Raw genomic sequence first — 24,348 nt, forward strand, 5'->3', positions numbered from 1 at the left:
TCCACTGTAGACTGCTATTCATATTTATATCACAGAGACAGTTGGAGTCAGTTATTGAAACGGGAATAAACGCATAATTTTTGCATCATTGCAGGCATAGGACCAACTCTACTTTGTACAATACAGCCATCATCTGTCTAACATTGTTTCAGTAACTAACCCTAAACCCCAAATCCTACCCATGCCCACCCCCACAAACACACACACAAAAAAAATGATATACATCCAACAAAAACTCCATGTTCTTCACCAGACCGAGGCACCACGATGGCTCAGCTCAGTGCATGACTATGGATCCTCCAGCACACTGTTAAACAGTTCAGCCTGAGGGTGTGAGACAAACCGCTCCTTTCCCAGCCAATAAACAACGAAAGGGGCCTACTGTGGGTATGTGAGACATGAAATTGATACATTTCATCCATCTGGAATTAAGATTTTGCACAATGTGCTGAATGAGGTGTAAAGAAAAAAAAAAAAAAAAAAAAAAAAAAAGGCGCCTATATCTTTCCTACACAAAACAGTCAAGTACAAATCCAACCCAAGAAAAAAAAAAAATCTGTTACTCCATATTTTAAGCAATAACATCAATAATAATTATAAAAATAATGAAGGCAGAATATAATAAAATAAAAGACTGTCATGATCTCGGTCTACTACATCTAACATGAGATTTGGTCAATCCTCGGAGCTTGAGGAAGAGTCTGAATTCTTCGGTGCCATGATGACGTCATCCAAAATGGCCTCTCTGTCTGAGCTATCATAGCCACCTTGTGACAAACTGTCGCCTCCGTCCATATCAAGAGCGCTCGGCTCCATCTTCACATCGTAGGCTGGAGTTAGGAAGTGGTGAGATGATGTGAGGTGACCGCCGTCCTCCAGGTCCTCGTCGTCCATCATGTATGCGCCGTCGGAAACTAACGTCTCGCCTTCGCCGCCTCCCAGGAGAGGGTCGTCGGTCTGGATCGAAGGGGTGGAGAGGTAATGTCGATTCTTTTTGGGGATTGAAGCATGGGGACTCAACAGTCTGTGGAATAAACTCTCAGGCAAGAAGCCCTGAGATTGAAGAGAAGGATCAGATTAAATTCCAGAAAAATAACCACTGACTGACTGACCTAAAAACACACAGATAACCATAAACACACTGAGTTATTACACTAACCGAGTTGCGAACAGTCTCAGACCATTCTGGTGCTACAACGTGGTCAGGATTCTCCTCCAGGTGCTCTCTCAGGTCCTGTAGTAAAGGCCCGTATATTCCACCAAACTGAAAAGAGTATAAGAAAGAGTATAAAACCAACTGCACTCAACCTCAAATATATCAAAAACATAAAAACTATCCCACATAAAACTGTAAAAAGTCCCTTACGCTCAGAATTTCATTATTTGATTAAAAAAAAAAAAAAAAAAAACTTTTCAGCATCATTACTCCAGTCATCAGTGTCACATGAGTGTCTGAAAACATTCTAACAGGGCTCTACGCTTACTTTTCTTTTCAGAAGCACTAATTTAAAATTTAGGAACAGTCAACATTTTAGGAGCATCTTCTAATCAATAATAAAAAAAAAATCTGATAAAAAAAAAATTAGCCTTCCCGTTACGAGGGGATATTTGACTCCTTAAAGTGATTTACATGGGAATTTTGTTTTTAGGTTTGTAATGGCATTTTTCTAACTTTATTAAAAGTATGTTTTAAAATTTCTAACTAAGACAACAGTGTAAGAACAAGTAACATAAGAAAAAGTTACCAATTAAATGAAATCAGTACTAACAAAATTAATTTGTACTACAGAGGTGGCACAGAACACCACAAAAGTGGCTTGTAGGTGTATTTTCATGTTTAACAAGGCCCAGAGGTGGCATGAGCGCAATCAAATTCATAAATTCATGTTGACATTAATGTTTTAAATATAAAATTTTGAATATAGAAATATTAAATGATTTAAGTAACTAAAAGGTACTTTAAAAATAAAGCTAAAACTGCCAGTAGGTGGTGACAAGTCACTGATGTACTTACTAAATTATCCATTCATTTGATTCGTTCAAACAGCTCATTCAGGAATAAAGCAAGTGACTGTCTTTATGAATGGTAAATTGAATCATTGACTCACTAGATTCGTTTAAAAACACGTTCATTCATAAACTAAGCAACGCTGTGTTTGAATAGAGATGCGCAGTGGCTCAGCTGTGACTTGTTTCAGACTATTTTTGAGAACAAAATAGCAAAATCAGGTAACAGTTATAGTCTGACAACGTAAGTCACTTAATACTAACTTCTTTATTTAACTTTTGTAATATCTCATTTACAAACTTCCTTAGAAATCATTAAAAGTTGTCACATATCTTAGTTCATCGCGATCTCAAAGTTCCATCATAATCAACGAAGCTCTCTACACTGCACAATGAATCTCTTACTTTATGAAAGTATTCGTGAAATATGTCTGTTTGCAAAAACACACAGAAACCATTGAAGCTCCCCTCAGCGCAAACACAAAAATGCTGATCGGGTCAGTCGCACTGGTGCACCTAAATATTTTTTCATAGTTGCATGCAGTAGCTTTCAGTCGCAAATCCGACTAAAATGGGCACACTGTAGAGCCCTGTCTAATATGCTTATTTGGTTATGAAGAACTGCCAAATGTCTTTCCTCACCTTCTTGCCTGTCCTTATGTCTATGACCTTCACTCTCTCACTGCCGGTAAGTGCTGCTCCTTTCTCTACCCTCTTCCTCCTCCTCTTCCTTTTGGTCCGGTTCACCAGTAACTGCAAAAAAAGAGAAAAACATGTTTAGCTGTGCTGGTCCAAGAAGAACTCAGCAGCGAGTTCAACCTGAGCTTTGAACTTACTTCTAACATGTCTCCTTCCACTTCATAATCTGGGTTTTCTTTGAGCCAGTTAGGAAGGTCCCTTCTGCGGGGAGCATGGAGAACCCCTTCGGCATCTACCAGCTAAATGTCAGAAAGTAAACTCATTATACAGCTGGAAATGCCTATAATGCATCAATGTAAACAAAGGTTAAGTTTTCCTCAGAACCAAAGAGACTGCATTTTTGTACCTCGTGGTCCTTTCTCTTTTTGCGTGCACTTCCTTCACCATTTGGCATTAGAGCCTGCTTAGAAAACGTTAACTTCAGACCCTCCTCCTAAAGAAAATTAAACACGCAAAAATGAAACTAACAGAAAAGTACGAGACAGTTAAAGTTCATAAATGTTTGAACGCCACCTCACCTTTAGGAGTTTTACTGTGAATTCTGATTCTTGGCCTTCAAGAGCTTCTGCAGACAGGGCACTGTTGCTTTTGCGTGCCACTCGGGGGTAACCTACATCGTCACTGAGGTCATGCTCTTCAGATGTAGCATTGAGCTGTATGTCAGAAACGTAGCGTCGACCTGACGGCCAGTGCCCCATTACAACCAGCGAGCAGAGGTTGTCTATTCGGTTTATCAACACACGGTCTTTGGGCCAATCAACTCTCAGAGGGTCAGTGAGGGATTCGGGTGGGGCACCTTCTTGAGATGGTGTGAGTGAGAGGATGCTGTTTTCTTCATCGCCATCGCACATCTTAAGAGTTGCTACTAAGAGATCAGAGTCATTCTAGTTACAAATCACATTCAAATCAACCCAGATTAATTAACCATTACAGCTGGCCAAAGAACAAAAGTAAAAACATTACACTCAGTGAAGATCTGACTTTTCTCAGTTTATGTCTTGCAATTCTCACTTTATTAAACAATTGCGAGTTGATATCTCAATCCTGAGGAAAAAAAGTCAGAATTGCAAGACATAAACTCGCAATTCTGAGAAAAATGTAATAAAAATTTAAACACGCAATTTGCAAGTTATAAAGTTATGAAAGTCAGAACTGCGAGACAAACTCGCAATTCTGAGAAATAAATTCACATTTCTGAGAAAAAGTCAGATCTCACAATTTTGACTTGCTCAGAATTACGAGTTCATATCTCACAGTTCTGATTACGAGCTTCTCATAATTCGGACTTCATAACTCGTAACTGAGTTTATCTCTCTCAAATCTGAGAAAAAAAAGGCAGAACTGGGAGAAAAGTCAGAATTACAAGTTTTTCTCTTAATTCTGACTATTTATTGCAACTGTGAGATTATATCACGCAATTTTGAGAAAAAAAAACTCCAAACTGAGAAAAAAGTCAGAATTGCGATATAAACCGATTACGAGTTTCTCACAATTCTGACTTTACAACTCACAACTGCAAGTTTATATCTCACATTTCTGAGAAAAAAAAAGTCAGAACTGCTAGAAAAAAAGTCAGAATTATGAGATATAAACTCGTATTTGTGAGAAAAAGTCAGAATTTTGAGTTTTTACTTCTTGCAATTGTTTATCAATTTTGAGGGAAAAAAGGTCAGATTTCTGAGTTTGTCATGCAATTGACTATAACTTGCAATTGTGAGTTTGTACCAGAATTTTTAGGGAAAGTGTCAGAATTGTGAGTTTAAATGATGCAACTCTGCCTTAACTCACAATTGCAAGTTACATAAACTCAAAATTCAGACTTTGTCCTCAGAATTACTTTTTTTTTCTGAGAAAAAGTCAAGAGTTGAGAGATTAAAATGTCAACAACCTTTTGTTTTTTAACTAAATGGCGGAAACAAGCTTCCATACATCTCAGATCAAATATAACATGAATTTTGAGTTGCATACTGAACATCATAAGGCTAAAACAATGAGAAACAATATTTCAAGCTATACTGTTGCAGGTTACCACAAACATGATTTAAATGCAACAGCATCTCCTCACCTTGTTCTCTCTCTGCATCACTGTCTCCGCTATCGTCTGAGCTGCCAGAATGACGGGAGGAGGAAGACGAGCCAGAGTCTGAATCAGAATCGGAGTCCGAAGGCCCTTCGCCTCTCTCTCTTCCTGCTTTTCTCTCACTCGGCCCATTATTTTTATTCTTCTTCCAGCCCCATCCAGCTTGGACTCCAACTTTCACCTCAGAATGGGAGAGGAGCATGGCTGGAGAGTCTGACGGACAGAGTGCCTCCACCCCCAGCAGCCGAGACTCATCATCTAGGCTCTCCTCTTTGATACCAGTCGGATCCTGTGACTGACTTAACACGTGAATCTGCGAAGCAGCTTGGGCTTGCTGGTTCTGGAGGTAGTCGAGGCGGGCCTGACTGAATGAGTACTGCGGGTCAGAGAAGATTGAGAGTTCAGTGCGGCTGACACCATGTCTGGCGGCAGCTAAGAGCAGCTCGTGGTCATGCTGTGGGATGCTCCACCAGTTCGGGAGGTCAGAGGAAGGTGGTGCCAGACTGAGGCGCTCCTCCAATGAGGGGTGGGGAAGAACACGCTCACGTAGCCGACAGAGCAAGCTGACCCTGTAGAGTGTGCGTGAGGCTCGTTCTTCTGTGATAGGGGCCAGAGACTGGGACAAATCTTGAGTTTCTAATAGAGGCAGAGGACAATGTGTTATTAAAATATGCAAATAATGAATATCTGCAATTAAATATCCAATATGAATCAATATTTTTGAAATGATACAACATAAAAGAAATACCAATATATTTTGCATCCCTACTCGAAACCAGTTTCCAGTGAATTTCTCCTAACCGATAGGATTAGAATTTCAAAAGGATAAGTGCCTGTGACCCGTTATAGCGAAATTTGTTTTCCAGGGATTAATTTCACATGCGCAAAAAGCAGCAAACAACAGAACATGAGGATTCACGTGGTCACATTACAACACGCATTAAAAACATAATAAAACTAGGCTATACACACACACACACGAATGAATAGGACTATATGTTAAATATTTTTACTTAAAAAAAAAAAAAAATCTGCAACAAGTAGCTAGTATGCAGAGTTTTGGTTGGCTGAAAGCGGCATCCTATTTTTCTTTATTTTACAAAAGCACAAATATTAGTTTTTATTGTGAATGTACACAAATAAAAGCAAACTGTTTACAGTTTCTATTATTTGTATGACTAGAAGTTATATTTTATTATATATATATATATATATATATATATATATATATATATATATATATATATATACATACATACATACATATATAAATATATATACACACATACAGATATGTATATGTATGTCTATCTATCTTTCTCACACTGCCTTATCGTTATCAACGTACTGCTGTGATATTATGCCAAACAAATTTATGTGGATATTGGAAAGCGAGAGAAGTACTCCTGGTTATGTAAACCTGGTTTTGGTTTACATAAATATTTTGGCATTCAAATACATCTCAAATACGGAAACATTTGGATTTGTGTTGTATGAGAGACCCAACGTTAGTTTCGCTTTAGCCTAAATAAATTAGTCATGGCTTGTCGTTTATATAGCATAGCTTCTTATATTTTTCATTCTTGTTCTTTTCTGAATACTGTTAAACTGAAAGGATTTTTTGTGGAGTGAGGGGGAAGTAAAATGGCCTAGCCTATGTTTATAGTGTTTGTAAACATTACACATCAACATCAGGTCTATTTCTTAATGTAATTTTAAAATGTGACATACCATTATAGGCCTACGTCATTTATCTTTTTTCCTTCTCAACAATGCAATTTTAACCATCCAAATGTTTTAAAATATTTGAATAAATTACAGAAGAAAAAAAAAAAAAAGAAGATCAACGGTTAACCAGTTAAAATGAGCATCCCTACAGTAAATCCCTACAGTAAATTAAATCAAACAAGTTCTTATTCAATATCTAGGTCAGCTTGAAAATATCTGAACAGTTTCGCGTTTACTTCCAGCAAAAGTACATACAAAATGTTAAAGTCTAACGTACCTTCTCCACGTGCTGGCCGAAAGTGACACACTTTCCGACACATGGACATGAAGCACTTGAAGTAACGTGTCAAGCTCTCATCGGTTTTCTTATCAAGTCGAGCAAAAGAACGGAAGCGATTCCAGTCCATATGATGCTCATCCCCTTCTGGAGCATCGCCTTCTTTCTTTATTCTTTCAACCCCAAAGGTTGATACCACCCTGTAAAAGTCACACTCCTCCCTACGAGTCCACCTGAAACAGAGAAGCTCATGAGAATGCTAGACAGTGAGACTAAAGAGGAAGTTTCTGTAATAGATTTCTTAAGGAGCATGCCTTTGTTGTCGTTCTTGTCGGGCTATCTCTTTAAGTTTTGTGGCTTGTTCACAGCGTCTACGTCTACGGTCACCCTTCTCCGCTGCTTCTATCTTCAGCTGCTCTCGTCTGTAACTGCGTTGGTAGGCGGTGATAAGACGGCGTAGTCTAGCTGTGAGCGACGAACTTGTTGGCCAGTAACACAAATCTGATGATCCTGAAGATGGCCCTTCAACCTGCACAGGGGCAGAGCGATCCTCCACACAAATCTCACCATCTGCATTCACCGAATCAGCCTGAGAAACACATTATTTATTTGTTTTAGTACATTTAAGTTCTTAACAACAACACAAGATAAATGAGCCAGAATTACACTTTAAAGGTTACAGGGAAAAAAATATGCGATTCTAAAGTCGTTTACCTCCTCATATACATCCTTGGTGTGTCTTGTCGCAGGTTTGAATTCTGGATCTTCTGAGTACTTGTCATAGTCCCCTCTAAAACATAAAAAGAACATAAATTCACAAAAAAAAAAAAAAAAAAAAAAAAAAAAAAAACACAACAAAGCTCACCCAGAAGCTTAATTATACCAGTTAATCATACAATCTATAATATGTGACCCTGGACCACAAAACCACTCTTAAGTAGCACTGGTAGTATTTATAGTATTTGTAGCAATAGCCAACAATACATTGTATGGGTCAGAATTATCAATTTTTCTTTTAAGCCAAAAATCATTAGGATATTAAGTAAAGATCATGTTCCATGAAAATATTTGTAAATTTCCTACCATAAATGTTGTAATTTTTGATTAGTAAGATGCATTGCTAAGAACTTCATTTGGACAACTTTAAAGGCGATTTTCTCAATATATATATATATTTTTTTGCACCCTCAGATTGCAGATTTTCAAATATTGTCCTATCCTAACAAATCATAGATCAATTGAAAGCTTTTTTTAATTCAGCTTGTATAAATCTGAATCAAAAAAATTGACCCTGTTTTTGACTGGTTTTGTGGTCCAGGGTCACATATTACAATGCAGGTGTTAAAAATCAGGGCTGTTTCTCCCAAAAGTAGATTGTAGAATCACTGCCACCAATGGTCTCTACAATCAACTTCACAATGGTCTTGAGAAAGGCAGCCCAGGTCTGTTTGAAACTGACCCCTCCCCAAGCTCTGGGTCTGCTGCTTGCTGCTCCGCGTTTATGTCCTGCTCATTAGGACGCCCACATCGCTCAACAAAACATAAGCAGGGGTCAGCACGCATAGTGGTGTACATCTCATATCCTAAAACGACAAGACACAGAGGGGAAAACATCATCAAGGACCCGTATAGCTATATATTTTAGCCTGTGGGTCATATCAGAATGACTTGTAACTCTTGCACATACCATGTTTATAGACACCGATAAGCAAGCATCGGTCTGCTTCTGCGTCCCACCAGCCAGACGGAACATCCTGCTGCTCCATTTCAGGCAACCAGATATCAATATCCCTGCAAGGAAACACACTAGCATCAGTGAAGGAATTTAAAGAAGTTTAATTTAAATTGTAAAACCTGATCACTGCATCAAAAAAAAACACAAGGTATAAAAAGATTAAAGAATGTACAATTTAATGACAACTTGATGTTGGTGACACAACCAGTCATTAATGAAATTTCTTTAGCAGACGCTTTAATCCAACACGATGCCAACTATTGCATTTAGATGAACATTTATGCATTTAGCAGATGCTTTTTTCCAAAGAGAGTGATGAAATTAGACGATAGCTGTACCTTGCATCAGCTCCTCTCAATACAGAATCAGCATGTTCTCCAATGACCTCCTGCTTCAGGTAATACAGCATACGTACTCTCAGCAACACTCTGAAAAAGGAAGAGCGAAATGAAGACACTCAAGCTAATATTTAGCAGAGTATAATTAAATAGTGTCCCTGATGGGCCCAACATACTTGTTGCACTGGTGTTTGAGGTGTTTTCGGTAACTGTCGTCAAGCAGAAGACTGTCAGGATTATACTTTCGAATCCACTCAACTTTCTGCACATCAAAAGAGCTCTGAGCCTTGACTCGTTTTCCCTTCCTGCCACGAGGAACAGGGATAGACAAACCTAAAGGAAAGGAGAGCACCATTATGAGCATTTAGAAGCTATAACTTGCTTAGCATAAAGCTAATGCTCTATTTCACAACCTACTTGCATTAAAAAGCTGCCTTTTCCCCATTTTTAACAAACTGCAACTCAAAACTATGAGAATGAGGTGAAAATGACCAATACTAAAACATTAATCCTTTTATTTCTGTAAAGTGGCCTGGTATGAACAATGATGTCAAAAATAAATTATTTTATAATTATTACATTTATGTTAAACAGCCTGGTAAAGCCCAATATAGGCTGTTCTTTTATATATTTGTGGACATTTGTTTTGTGTGGACATTATACATTGTTTACTCAATTTTTCCATGATGAATAAGCAGAAGGTAATGACTGCTTCTCAATCAGTTTGAAAGTTAGAAACGCAACAATCGTACAGGAATGCCAGAAATGATGAAAAGGCGGCTGGAAAATGCTGACCATGAAAAAAAGAAGACGTGATTGAACACTACCTGAGGGTCCTTGCTGGTAGAACCAAAGAGTATTCATTTAAACAAAATTATAATGAGAGAAAGACATACCAGAGTGATTAAGCAGAGCCTGTGGTTCTCGTCCATTCTCTGGAGGGGTGATTAGCTCCCAAATGAAGCTTTTGATATTCTCATCTCCACGGTAATGTATCAGACAGAAAACCAGGATGACGCGGCAGATGGTCTCCACATCACGTTCACTGAGACGCCTCTTACAGCGAGCATGAGACAGGATATCCCTCCAACGGCCCCACCTGTATAGAGAAGTGGTGTTGAAATTTAAATGTATGAAATCAATTCCACAGAAAGTTTCACAATCTTGAGATAAGCTGGTGAATTAAAGGGGTCATCGGATGCAAAAAAAACTTTTGTATTTTGTTTGAACATGTTGGCAGTTTGTGTACACAACCACCCTATAATAATAATAATCCACCCAGTGTTTTTTTTTTTTTTTTTTTTTAAATCCCCAATAATAATAATAATAATAATCACTTTCTTAGATCAGCCTGTTCTGAGATTCCTGGCAGAATGATGTAGTTCTGCACAGGCCCATCCCACGTCTACTGATTGACATGGCCGTTTTAGCAGACTGAGTGAGCTGTGAACACTCCTCCATTGTTTTGACACCTGAGCAGGGGTAGACAAGAATGTCTCCTAAGCGATTAAGGTGTACTGTTGTGGGACGTAATAATGAACATAGCAGTCATTTACTCTCGAAATCTGAGCCGTTGAAGATGCAGAGGATTACTTTTGTTTTCGAAGGGAATTAGCCCCCTGATCACCCTAAATGCGTATATGTTTGTGCAAATCATTCATGATCTAGCTTCACCTACAGAAGTAGTGAGTATAAGGGTTTGCAAATCACCTTTCCTAATAATGTGCTAGTAAGCAAGTTTTGCAGCTAAATGCAGCTGAAGTTTATAGTCTCTTAGAGAACGGCTCATCACCCCATAGAATCTCTTCAATGTGAGCAAAGCTAATTAGCATTTAAAGGGACATGCACCGAAACGGGTCGCTGTGAACAGAGCTGTTTTTGACAAAGTAAAAGGGTACTGTTTTACACTACCACTGAGAAATTTTAACCCAAGTATGTTATAGACTTTTCATTAAGACCCTAAAGAATCATATCAACTTCCGGAAAATGGGTATCTGATGACCCCTTTAAAAACAAGCCCAGCTAAACATGATGATCAGAAAGAAACAAGGTCACAAACCCATAAACAAGTAGGTGCTTTTCCACTCTGAAGCAGTCTGTGCGCCCATAACCACCACCAGAATGCCGATCTGAGCGTCGAGAAGCCCGAGATTGACGGGAATTATGGGGTGGGTAGTCATCATCACTATCCAAGTCAGACAGATCTCCACCTTCTCCACGCAGACTGGAATACTGACGCGTTTGCTTTCTCACTCTTGGCGTGTCAATCACAAGAGTATTCTGCAAGGATTTTGCATAAAAGAAAACAAGAGGTTTAGGAATGAAAAGAAAGATCAGCAAAAAAATACCGCACCCAGTAACCATTTTCTAGATGCTACATTGTACCTTCCTGTTGAGAGAGTCCATGTCTATGTCAGCTTTCTTGGCCCACTTTTGCCAGAACTCAGGATCATCCAGAGCAATATCGGTGCGATTCTCAGAAGCCACAAAGCTGGCTTTGGAGAAGGTGGATCCCTTGCCTTCACTCTCTATAGTGATGGTTGTTGCTCTTCTCTGAAGTATCTGATCGATGTCCTCCTCACAGAAACGGCTGCCCTCGTCGTTCTCGTCCATAATGGCTGCATAAGCACCTTTACGAAGTAAATCCTCAATCTCCTTCTTGGAGAACTGCTGGATCTGAGAAAAGCCAACAGCATACCAGTGAGTGATAATCCATCACAAAATGACTTGTGTTGAATTTAAACAATTTAGGCCTGGTTTCACAGACAGGACTTAGACTAAGCCAGGATTAGGCCATAAGCTATATTAGGACATTTAAGTAATTTTTATAAACATACTTAAAAAAAACATTACTGGTGTGCATCTTGAGACAAAACAAGAGCACTGACATATTTTAAGATTAATCAGTGCAAGTTTCTTTCAGTTGAAACAGCTCAGACTTACATTTTAGTCTGGGACTAGGCTTAAGCCTTTTCTTTGAAACCAGGGGTTAAAGTAATAGTTAACCAAACCATACAGGTTTCATTTTAGGTAAATAGCAACATAAAATAATGATTTCTTTCATTTTTACCCCATTAACACTGCTGTCTTTATTTCCACTCATGCTTTGCAGAACGGCTCGATCAAGTCCCAGTTTAAGACTCGCTTTGTCCAACATCTCTCTTTCATATGAGTTTCTGGTAATGAGACGATACACCTTCACCGCTTTAGACTGACCAATACGATGGCAACGTGCCTGAGCCTGTGTGGAAGATGAGAAGAAAAATGATTAGACTGAAGGCCTGTATTAAAAATCATTAATGCACTGAATGCATGAGATCCTCACTTGAAGATCATTCTGTGGGTTCCAGTCAGAGTCGAAAATGACACAGGTGTCAGCAGCAGTCAAATTAATGCCCAAACCTCCAGCCCGGGTACAAAGCAGGAAGACAAACCGGTCTGAATCAGGTTTACTAAAGCGATCAATGGCCGCTTGTCGCAGGTTTCCTCTGACCCGCCCATCAATGCGCTCATACAGGTATCTAAGGCAGAACACATTTAATTTTAGATCCACCTAACAAACCAGATGGCAGGATGAAAAATTCTTTGGCTGCAGTTGCCTTTTAAATCACACATTTCCATTTCACAGTTGACATTTCTAAAGCTGTACCTCTTGTGTATGAGGTAGTCCTCAAGGATGTCGAGGCACCGCACCATCTGTGAGAAGATGAGCACCTTGTGCCCGCCAGCCTTAAGGCGAGGAAGCAGCTTATCCAGCAAGACCAGTTTCCCTGCAGAGCGCACCAGAGCCTGGAGATGAAAGTCTGGAGCCAGAGGATCATACACTTCCCTCAGCTCAGCCACTATCTTCTCCTCAGCACCTGCACAGAGAGTGGACAACAAGATGTTAGAATGGAAAACCAATAAGCAACAGTTTGAGCGTGTGTGTGCTACAGGACCAAAGAAGTCACACAGGTTTGAAGTAAAACCTGTTATGCTCAGGAACATGTAAACAAAGACTGCAAGGCTAAAATTATATAAACAAGAGTGACTATAAGGGAACAGCCATAAATTCCATAAAGTTGGTACCTGTAATGAGGTAAGGGTGGTTGCAGCACTTTCGAAGTTCCATCATTGTGTTGAGGAGATTGGGTACATTGCTGTTTTGTGTGGCTCCCATGCTAAGGAAGCTGAAGTTACGTTCTAGAATAGCACGGTAATACTTCTTCTGTACATCAGTCAACTCCACCTGGGGACCACCGAAAATTATACACTTAGAACTTACAAAATTGATCAAGATCTAGTTCTGATGCTAGAAACAAATCATACCTCAATAATGGTCTCCTGTTTTGGGGCGAGGTTCTTTTCTACATCTTCTTTCAGTCTACGCAGCATCATTGGCTTTAGAATTGACTGCAGTTTCTGGACCTGATAATCAAAGACAGTGTGTTGGAAATTGCTGATGCTCTTAACAGAAAGGATGTTGCCTGCCAAAATATTGCCATGTTTTTTTCTACCTGCTCCTCTGTTTTAAGATCTCCAAACTCGCGCAAGAACTCTATCTCCGAGGGAAACTGGGCCGGCTCCAGAAAGTGCAGCAGACTGAACAGCTCCTCTACTGTGTTTTGAAGTGGAGTGCCTGTCAACAACACTTTATGCTCCTGAAAAGGGAAAAAAGAAAGGACTGTCAATTAATAAATCATATTTTTTAACCAATACATTTAGCTTCTTAAGGAAAGCAAAAAATAAACTAATGAATCACTGACAAGGTCAAGCATCTTGAGGCTGTCGAGGAGTTTGCAGTTTCTGTTCTTCAAACGGTGAGCTTCATCAATAACTACACAGCGCCAAGAAATCTCCCTCAGCTCTGGGCAATCTGAGAGAATCATCTCAAAGGTTGTGATCAGAGCGTCAAACTTATAGGCCCCTGGTATCAAGTGTCCCTAGAGAAGACACACAAAAAAAAAAAAAAATAAAAGGCAAGGGAGAGAGTCAGAATTGGGCTATCAAAATATACTATTAGTATAACTTTCTGCTCAGATGTGTTAATTTAGTTTTTTTTAATACTACTCTAGCATCTATTATGGAAGCCCATTTCTGCTACTGAATAAAAAAAGGTTAATACGATTTTTTTATCTCACTTTTTCTCAGAATTGTGTGATACAAACTCACAATTCTGACTTTTTTCTCAGAATTGTGATATAAACACAATTGCAAGTTACAAAGTCTGAATTGTGAGATTAAAACACAGAAACCCACAATTCACAAACACACAGATTTGTGATACAAACACACAATTCTGACCTTTTCTCAGATTTGTAAGAAACTTACAATCGCGAGTTAAGTCAGTTAAGTCGCAATTTAAACTTTTTCTCAGAATTGCGTGATTAACTTACAATTGCAGAAAATAGTCAGAATTGCAAGAAATAAACCATTTAAACTCTTCTCGCAAATGCGAGTTTGTATCTCGCAATTCTGACTTTTCTCAGAAGCGTGATATAAACATGCAAACTGCGAGTTATAGTCAATGCTGACTTTATAACTTGCAATCTGCACGTTAATATCATGCAATTCTGAGAAAAAAAGTCAGAATTTGCGAGATGCGAGAAATAGCAGAATAAGTCTCAATGCATTTGTTTTTTTTTGTTTTTTTTTTGTTTTTTAAATTACCCAGTGCTAGAAACGGGCTTCCACAATTTATTTATTGTGAGCTTTACTTAAATTTTTTGTAATTGTATTTTTTTCATATTTACATTTAACATTTTTATTTCAGCTTTAGTAATTTTAGTATTTCAACTTAAAGGCAGAATTCCCCAATTTTCATTAACTGAAATAAGTATATTACTTAAATCCAGATTTAATTCAATTACTGTTAATGTTTCACAGTATCAGTTAAAAATAACAGCACTGCTGTTTAGTAGCAATCAAACTGATGAGACAGAAACACACAGTGAAAACATCTAAACCAACCTTATCATCTTTGCAGTACATTTCATACTGCTGGATCATCTGTCTACTGGCCAGACTGCCGTGGTAAACAATAGCATTCATATCTGTCCAGGTGGAAAACTCTCTCTCCCAGTTTGTGATAGTGGATAAAGGGGCAATGATGAGGAACGGCCCCTGAACCCCTGCAGCAAACACCTCTGACAGCAAGGCTATGGACTGAATGGTCTTCCCCAGACCCATTTCATCTGCCAGGATGCAGTTTTGCCTTTGTGGGAAGTCAGAAGAGAGGGTGTAAGAAATGGACAAAGAAGAACAGAAATTATCTTTAGAAAAAAAAACACCACAATACAAGCAGTAAACAAAACATACAAAGTTGTAGCCTACTGTTTTGTCAATCCATTCAATCTCAGTACTGAAATAACCATTATTGACTTGAAATAGTTCAAACGCAATTTATTACAACCCAACGTTGAACCATGAACAAAATCAATTAATAGACTTCAACTGTGGTCCATTTCTCAGCACAATTTCCACCTACGCCTGCACTCCTGCCAGAATGAGATGGCAATAAAGAAGAAATCAGCCTGCATTTGTTATTTGAGTAAGGCTGCAACAATTCAAACAAAGATCCCAGGGTGACTGTTCTGATAAGGACGCCCACAATCAGCATCAGGAGGCCGCTGATGTGTCCAAATAGTAGGCCGTCAAATTATTTACTTATGGTTTTGCATCTCCAAGCTACTGTCTGTTTATTGCATTGGATCAGTGGCAGGTGGTATTTATAATTGAGGGGGAGGGAACAATCACAATCTAGAGCACATTTTCATACACCCCTGAGCAGGGAGTGAATCATTAATATTTTTGGTTCAATTTCCTGGAAGAGAAAACATGTAAATTTAACAAGGGGTATATCTGTTTATTTTGTCAACTAAGAGTACACAGCCTAAGAGTACAGATGCCTCAAAGCTAAATCACATGGACTAAAATGCAGAAAACAAAAAATTAAAGAGGTCTTTAAACATTTATCAATATAGTGTACAAAAGATTAATTTCCTTTAAAAGCTGCAGATGCCTTTATAACCCCTTCTATATTTATGACGTTCAAACAGTATATCAGCAGTTTATTTACCTGTTGTACCAGTTGAAGAGCAGCCAGTTGACTCCCTCCAGCTGGTACTCTCGGAGCTGGTTCCCATTCTTATACTCTCTGGACTCATCAAGCTTCTTCCAGGCACTTGCAGCAGGTCGAGGCTGATGGAAGAGCATGTCTTGTTAATAATTAACCACCTTCTCGTCTGTTTCTTAATGAAAACTAAAGAATGCAGACAGGGTAAAAATGGTGACCAGGCACTGAAAAGAGAAAGGAAGAAGCAGATACAACAGTATGCAGTGGACGAGTGTGACAGTTTCTCACAGTTCTTTTGAGTCGGGCCGGGCGGCTTTCAATCTTCCGGAATTCTTCCACTTTTCCTTCATCAACATCCTCCTTCAGCTCCCAGGTAGCATCTTCATAGGGCAGAGAGCACCACTTCACTAAGTAGTAAACAACCGGCTGTGGGAGGGAAAACAACACTCAGAATAAGTGTTTTGGCAGTGTGCAGTTTGAATTAAATGTAATAAGACAAGGTACCAAGAAATACCACAACAAAAACAAAACATCTTTTTAAATCAAATCAGTGCAGCCTGATACAAGAACAAATGACTGATAGATCCGTTAAATAAACTCACAAATGCCATGTAATACCATGTCTTATTTGACATTTAAAAATTTTGTTTGTGATGGATGAATTCTTACCTCCCCATTGTCTTTATCAACACTGTGTGACTCATCCAAAATACGATCAACCTCCACATAGTCTGGATTGAAAGGTTCCTCATCCTAAAGCACAGGGAAGCATTCCAGTTAAGCTTATAAATCCTCAAGAACACAATTAGTGAGTATTTCTAAAGCCTTATGTCTAATGCTACCAAACAAAACATGGCACATGTGCCTAATTTCAAATGTATAGGTTCTTACCTCTTGGAATAGGTTCCTCATCTGTGCCTGTTTTGTCTTGAATCTTTTCAGCTTCTGATGGATCCTCTTGTCTCTTTCAAGTTGCTCAAGACTGGCCCATTCACAGTGCATGTACGAGCTAGAAACACATGGTAAATGAACACTTTCAAGAGATAAAAATTACATTCCCACAAAAAAATACTGATTGATCGATTGTTTATAAATCTGGTCTATTGTCAAAAAAAAAGGCTTGAGAAAACTTACTAGTTTTTATATTTGACAAAAAATTCCTCCACATTAGTATACTGCCCTGGAGACACCTGCATCAGGACAAGAAAATGCCATTAAAGTTAAGTCAGAACAGACTAGCACAAGATTTCACAAGTGAATGATAGCAGGGCCCTATGAAATCTGTTTTATTTTTTCCCAAATTTAGTTGTATTTTTTTCCAAATTCCATTTTTTCCCATTTTAGTTTTTTTGGATTCCGTTTTGTTTTTTCCCCCATTTAGATTTTTCTGGATACCTTTTTAATGGTTAAATGCAATTTTATTAATCAAAAAGCATGTCTATTTAATTAAAATCATAAAACACACAATTTCCCATCAATTTATTTATCAATTTGTTTATGGCCCTATGAAATGTTCTATTTTTTCCTCACTATATCTTTTGTCACCAAATTCTGTGTTTTAGCATGTGTAATTATTTAAATGCATAAAAACAACTTAATTTATTCAAATTTATTCTTAAAATAGCCTTACGAAATGTATTTTTCCTCTGAAAATCTGTGATGTGCATTTAATTTTTTCTGGTTATGCAAAGAAGACATAAAACATTAATTTCACTTATGTTTAGTTACTAAAAATTAAACAAACTTTGTTTAGCAAACAAAGCTACCATTACTGTTACTAAAATTACTATTGAAATGAAAACATGGAAGAAATGTTGTGTGATTCCTTAAAAATTTTAATAATTTTAGTAGTACTACTATGTACAATAATACTATGTACATTATACTTAATAGTAATATATTTCTGGCAAAATGTATTCAAGTTAAACCAAACTTTTATTTGGACGGGTTGCCGTGAATACCTTTAAACTTCCGCATTGCGGAAATCATGGGGCCCTATGATAGTGATAAGCATGAAAAGATACTTGCCTCCTTTTTGGTCACCCGCATAGACAATATTTTATCCACAATAGCAGCGTCCTCCTCACTTGGGTTCTCCTGAAACAAATCAGAAACATGCCCACACATATCAACAATTTTTTATTATTACTGGTGGCATTGTGTCAACTGTAAACAGCTAAAAACTAAAAAAAGGAAAACTAAGCTGTAATATCCACAAAGGTCCAACTCGCTTTGACTAGAGTGCTGACGTACCACAAAAAACTGCATGCTTGGAAGACCATCCCCATCCAGTTCATGCTGGAGTTCTGCGCCCATAGACTGGAGATGCCCTGCACTAGACACAGGGGTTGTGGTTACGTCAACATCCGCATCCATTTCATCTTCGTCATCTGTGATTTTAATGTCCAAATCCTCTGTGTACTTCTTCCGCTTCACTTGACGGTTAGAACGCCGCTTCTGTTGGGAGAACAGGATCACAGTGGAGTCAATGAATCAGGTTTATGGCATTGTTCTGACATTCTATATTCAAAATTCTGTGACATAATGCAGCTTTAGCCTGCCAACACGTATAACACTTTAATGGCTTAATATGGCTGCTATGAATCACTAACTGAGGGACTGATTTTATATCAGGAAGAACTAAATGTGTAAGCATGCAATACCTGTGACATTTCCTCCTCCAGTGTGCGGGGTGAAACAGGTGGGCTTAGATCTATATCTGAATGGTCAGAGGATGCATTTCTTTTCCTTTTCTTACCACCCACAGGAGTGATGGTGCTATGAAGAGGGAATAAAAATGTAAGAACAAAAACAGGCAGAGGCAAATACATAAATGAGTCAATCTCATCCAAAGAGGATAAGCAGCCCAAACTTACTTCAGCTTAGTCTTGGATTTACTTTTACTGCCTCCGCCTCCAGAAACCACTCCTGGAGTCTTCGCCTTGGATTTCTTGTCTCCTCCCACCACCACTTTCCCTCCTCCCGCACTTGGGCTTTTCTTCTTGCTCCCTCCACTACTACTACCACCACCACCACCACCACCACCACCTCCTCCTCCTCCTCCTCCTCCTTTCTTTTTGGCTCCTCCAGCCCCTGGGGTACTCTCCAGGTCTGCAGAGGTCTGTCCGGCAGGCAGTTCATCCTGGTTGAGCACACGGGGGATGTTCCGTTCGCCCCTGGCTTTGGCCCGTGCGATGGCCTCAGCAACAATGCGATTTGCTTTCTCTTGTTTGCACAGGGTCTCCACTCTTCGCACGGGCTCCTGGACCTTCGCCAAACGCACACCGGAAGACGCGGCTGTGGTGGTGGTGCTGGACGCAGACCCGGCAGCCGAGGTATTGATAACTTTAACCACAGAAACGGCCCCACCAGCACTGGAAGCAGTGGTTGACTGCAGAAAAAGTGACAGTATATTCTTAGAACTGTACTTTGTCACCATCTAATGAAATTTTACTAAATATTTTGTCCTTTTGGGCACTAAAAGGATCATTAATGAAACCATTTAGTAATCAGAATCGTTGTAAGGAATTCAATCAGACAGAAAGTGTATACATTATATTTTATAACTTCAAAACACTTCATATTCTTAAAGAATTAGTTCACTTCCAGAATATAAATTTTCCTGATAATTTACTCACCCCCATGTCATCCAAGATGTTGATGTTTTTCTTATTTCAAACAAAAAGAAATAAAGGTTTTTGAGGAAAACCTTCCAGGACTTTTTTTTTTTATAGTGAACTTCAATGTGAGCCAACGGGTTGAAGGTCCAAACTGCAGATTCAGTGCAGCTTCAAAAGTCTCTACACAATCCCAGCTGAAGAATAAGGGTCTTATCTAGTGAAATTATTAGCAATTTTCTATAAAAAATTAAAATGTATATACTTAACCACAAATGCTCATCTTGCTCTAGCTTGACCTCATGCATTAGTCACACAGGTGGAAAAACTGACCCAGTGTTTACAAAGCGAACATGTTTTTTTGTTGTTGTTTTTTAACTGACCCGATCATTTTGCTAGAAAAGACCCTTATTCCCTTAGACCCTTTGAAGTTGAACTGAAACTGCAATTTGTAACTTTAACCCACTGGCGCCCACTGAAGTCCACTATATGGAGAAAAATCCTGGAATGTTTTCCTCAGAAACCTTAATTTGACTGAAGACAGACAGACATGAACATCTAGGATGACATGTGGGTGAGTAAATTATAAGGAAATTTTGATTCTAATCCTTTCAAGAATCCAAGTGGTAGAGTAATAATAGAATGCAATGTGTTACTTTATGGCTCTATATACACCAAAGAACAAAAGCCATAAAACATATAAAAGAATTGTCCTACCTGTGGCTGCAGCAGTAGTTTAAGAGGCACTGCTAGTCTTTGTCCTCCTTGGCCTTGAGAAATCTGCACCACCTGAGGGCCGCCACCAGCATTAGCTGCCCCAGAAACCAATTGAAACTGTTGCACACAGAGAAAAAGCTTCCCGTCACCACCAAGTCACAAGAAACAGCATATCTTCCAGCACACATGTCCTGTCCTTTCACTCACCTTGGCTCCCTGTTGGTTGGGCTGCTGCTGAACTTGCAGCTGAATGGTGAGCACTTTCGGCTGCGCACCCGTTTGACCTGCCTTGGCTTGGGCGAGAGCTGCCAGCTGGCCACCCTGCAGGACCAACTTCCCTGGCAGAGAGCCCAACACCAGCCTGGGCTGCTGGCCCTGCTGACCTGCCCCTGCAGCTGCAGTTCCCCCTACTGTCACTGTCCCGGCCTGGGCTGCTCCACCTTGCGAGGGCTGCTGTAGAACCAAAGTGATCCTCTTCGCTTCCCCCTGAATAGAGATAAAAGGCCATTAAGATTCAAACAGTAAAAAAAAAAAAAATATAAATAAGTAAAAACATAGATGCAAGTGCTATTACACACACTCACACAGACACATATACATACAAACACACATACATACATATACATATATACATATACATATATATATATATATATATATACATATACATATACATATACATATATATATATATATATTATATATATATATATATATATATAAAATTGTTTTATTATGATAAATATTATTTATATTATTCATATTATATTTTCTACAATGAACATATATATTAAACATTTTATTTAGGTTTATGGTTTTTTGATTTCAAACAACCAAACTGTTGTTTTCTGGTTTTAGTTTTTTTTTTGATGAGTAATACGCATTGCTAAGAACTTCATTTGGATAACTTTAAAGGCGATTTTCTTAATATTTTGATTTTTTTTTGCACCTCTCGGCTAAATATTATCCTATACTAACAAACTATAAATCAATGGAAAGCTTTTAATTAACAACAATAAACCTGGTGGAGACTGACCTGCTGTGGCACTGCTGAAAGTGTGACACTTTGAGGTCGGACGGCCGCTGCTGTTGTTCCAGGGGATGTAGTAGCCGGCGCTTGGTCCTGTGTTTGCACTTGGGCTTGTAATGCCACCTGTGCCTGAGGCTGCACCTGGACCTGCGCCTGTACCTGTGCTGGCTGCGACTGTGACTGCAGCTGGGTCTGCGCAGGTATCTGCACCTGAACCTGCTGCGTCTGAACCTGCGATTGAGTCTGGGGCACTGAGGTCAGTAACACCTGCTTCATCGGGCCATTTGCAGTCTGAACCAGCCTTTGGACTCCAGTGCCCACTTTCACCTGTCCCTGCCCAGGAGATGTCGCGTTTAATACTGTCCCCCCGGAAACAACCGCCATCCCTGGTCTAAGCGGGGTCCCTGTCAGAACTCTAGCGAGGGTGACTTTCCCTGGAGAGCCTGTGGCCCCTGTAACACCCTGTAGCACTTGAGTCTGACCCTGAGGGCCTTTGAGAATTACAATTTTTGGGGCCCCCTGCCCTGCCCCCTGTTGCGTAACAGCGATTTGCTGAGTCTGCAGTTGCTGGGTGGTGACTTGAGCCGCTGACACAGGTACTCCAAGAGGGGAGCTCAGCAGGACCGTTGCCGCCCCACTGCTATTACTGGCCACCGAGAGAGAGGGCTGAACGGAAATTGAAGCCGGGGCCACAGAAACCTCATGGGCCATCTGGGTGGGCTGCTGTGTTTGAAGGGTCTGCAGTGGGACGGAGATAGGAGCTGCGACGGGTGTTGGGATTAGAGCTGGATCTGTGACAACATCACTGAGCACGGGGACACCAGCATCCGACATAGGGTCCGTAGGTGGGTCCACTTGGCCCAGTGCCAACTTCAGCGCCTCCTCGACCGGGTCTGAGGAGCCCTGGGAGAACGCATCCTCCGGTAAGGAATCCAAATTGAACAGTGGTGTGTCATCAAAGAGGTCCATAATGGGATCTGCCATCTTGTCAAAGAGTTTGTGAAAAAAAGAAAAGAATGTGTGATATCCAGTGTCGGTACAAAAACATCCAACAAGTCTGAAGAGACTTTGTAGGTATGCTGTTGAAGGGAAAAAAAAGAGAGAGAGAGAGAGAGAAAGAGAGAGAGAAACTGTAACCACCTCCAAGTATTTTTTCCATACATTAATGAAGTAATAGCATAATCAGGACAGTTACTGGATTTCATTTATGCAGTAATTGGCCTCCACTGAATAAATAAAAATCAATGGGTGTTGTTTAGGACAAAAGCGTCTATCAAAAAAAGTAAATAAAATGGAAAAAAAAATTATATATATTAAACTTATTATCATACTAAAGTAAATTAAATCATAATTATAAATATTAATTAAATAATACTGAATAAAATAATTCTACAAGCACCTTCATTAAGTTAAAGATAACCTACATCACAACTATCAGAGCTAAATATGTGGACCACAAAACCATTAGCAGTCATTAGCAGCACAAGTATATTTGTAGCAATAGCCAAAAATACATTTTCTTTTATGGCAAAAATCATTAGGATATTAAGAAAAGATCCATAAAAGATGTTCCATAAAGATATTTTGTAAATTTCCAACCGTAAATATATCAAAACTTAATTTTTGATTAGTAATACGCATTGCTAAGAACTTCATTTGGATAACTTTAAAGGCAATTTCTCAATATTTTGATTTTTTTTAACCTCTCGGCTAAATATTGTCCTATACTAACAAACTATACATCAATGGAAAGCTTATGTGTTTAACTTTCAGATGATGTATAAATCTCAATTTCAAAAAATTGACCCTTATGATTTTTTTTTGTGGTCCAGGGTCACATGTAATCTCTGGTCTATTAAAGTTTCCTGTTTGACAGGTAAACTTACCTGAAATTAATTATCAGGGAGTGGGGAACAGGAAAAGAGAGAGTCCACCGGTTCACCCTTCTTCACTCTCTCTCTTCCTCCCCTCTATCCTCTCCTAGGAGTTACTTTTTGCTTCTCTGGTTGGAGTGAGCTTTAAGAGATCCATCAATAAATGTGTGTACAGATGCCCTGGAAAAGACAAGAAAACACATTTAATTTACATTAACAAAGTCATTTATAATATATAGTTGCTGTACCTTACTGAATGGCAGTGCCATCACTTCACATGGCATCGTGTCTGACTGACTCGTATGTCACTTAGCGAGTATCAAAACGTTGTTTTTAAAAGTCAAAGAGTGCAAATTTGTGTTACTTCTAATGTCATATTCTGTCTAGTTCATCGGAAATCACAGAATTTCTATTTAGATAACCGAAATCAACACTGCCTTGCTTGCCTTGCCATCAATGTGGAACAACAGTCCTAAACCAGACACTCGACAAACCCCATCAATGTTCACAATGGCGATTCCTATTGCTATAAATGCTAAATATGTGCTCGATCATTTTGTTTTTCTCTGACGGTCGATTTAAGATGTCTCGGTGATCCTCCATCATTCATAATACATCTCACAGTCTCTCGTTCGGACTCTCTTTCAATCTCTCTCATCAACAAACCGGACCAAACCAAAGGCAACGTGCTACAAAAACCATAGCCCGACTACGAACAGACATGGACAAGGCCGCAAAGCTGTTTCGACTTGGCCAGGGCGTATTTTCTACTAAAATATGCCCTAATAACGCTGCCATCCACTGCCCCAACTTTCCCCGTAATAATTTCGGGGTGCTAAATTTACCTTTGCATCGACACACATGGCTTTCTCCGTCTCACAACACTGTACGATTACAGGAAACGGCCAGCGTAGAGCAGGAACTAACTTCTTGCCAGCGCTAGGTCGAACGCGCAGCCCCCGATCTCATCTGCTCTCCGCTGATTGGTCCATCCTCAGAGGGGTTGTCAAAAGACAAGCATTCCATTCGTGGAAGAAGTTGTCTATCAATCCGGTGTGCGGAATTACAGGGCGGGAGACATTAATGGGTATCGGTCATACGGGTAGTTTGGTTGAGGCTGCACTAAATGCGGCCTACTTGTTATCACCGGGTTTCGAGATGCTCGCTTGTTAGAATTTAAACGGCAATGGAT

At 39.3% G+C, this 24,348-nt stretch overlaps 1 protein-coding gene across 3 annotated transcripts; it reads right to left on the bottom strand.

The window, feature by feature from the left end:
- Positions 1–295: 295 nt before the first annotated feature.
- chd8 (chromodomain helicase DNA binding protein 8) lies at positions 296–24,110 on the bottom strand. Of its 3 annotated transcripts, XM_051131430.1 has the most exons (40): positions 24,002–24,110; positions 23,169–23,336; positions 21,289–22,361; positions 20,460–20,738; positions 20,253–20,369; positions 18,795–19,309; positions 18,582–18,696; positions 18,172–18,375; positions 17,947–18,015; positions 17,053–17,108; positions 16,810–16,927; positions 16,588–16,671; positions 16,207–16,344; positions 15,922–16,043; positions 14,814–15,057; positions 13,610–13,786; positions 13,361–13,504; positions 13,173–13,271; positions 12,933–13,092; positions 12,514–12,724; positions 12,190–12,385; positions 11,935–12,105; positions 11,250–11,540; positions 10,924–11,144; positions 9,761–9,963; positions 9,041–9,197; positions 8,865–8,954; positions 8,479–8,582; positions 8,251–8,374; positions 7,506–7,581; positions 7,106–7,380; positions 6,792–7,024; positions 5,535–5,582; positions 4,772–5,422; positions 3,225–3,571; positions 3,053–3,139; positions 2,844–2,945; positions 2,650–2,760; positions 1,160–1,264; positions 296–1,053 (listed from the first exon to the last, which is right to left on the bottom strand). In XM_051131430.1, exons 3-40 carry the CDS (start codon positions 22,264–22,266, stop codon positions 676–678), a joined length of 7,800 nt encoding a protein of 2,599 aa, XP_050987387.1. In that variant the 5' UTR covers positions 22,267–22,361; positions 23,169–23,336; positions 24,002–24,110; the 3' UTR covers positions 296–675. The 3 variants fall into 3 exon arrangements, with proteins under 3 accessions (XP_050987387.1, XP_050987405.1, XP_050987396.1); XM_051131448.1 differs by lacking the exon at positions 5,535–5,582 and having other exon boundaries at positions 3,225–3,568; XM_051131439.1 differs by lacking the exon at positions 5,535–5,582.
- Between the last annotated feature and the right edge of the window lie 238 nt (positions 24,111–24,348).

This window comes from Labeo rohita, chromosome 2 (assembly GCF_022985175.1).
Source record: "Labeo rohita strain BAU-BD-2019 chromosome 2, IGBB_LRoh.1.0, whole genome shotgun sequence".
NCBI lineage: Eukaryota > Metazoa > Chordata > Actinopteri > Cypriniformes > Cyprinidae > Labeo > Labeo rohita.

Coding starts and splice junctions, on each gene's coding strand:
- chd8 (XM_051131430.1), bottom strand. CDS start 22,266: ATGGCAGATCCCATTATGGACCTCTTTGATGACACACCACTGTTCAAT. Junction 20,370..20,459: donor CCAACCAACAGGGAGCCAAG/GTGAGTGAAAGG, acceptor TGTGTGCAACAG/TTTCAATTGGTTTCTGGGGC. Junction 17,109..17,946: donor TGCGGGTGACCAAAAAGGAG/GCAAGTATCTTT, acceptor GTCCTGATGCAG/GTGTCTCCAGGGCAGTATAC.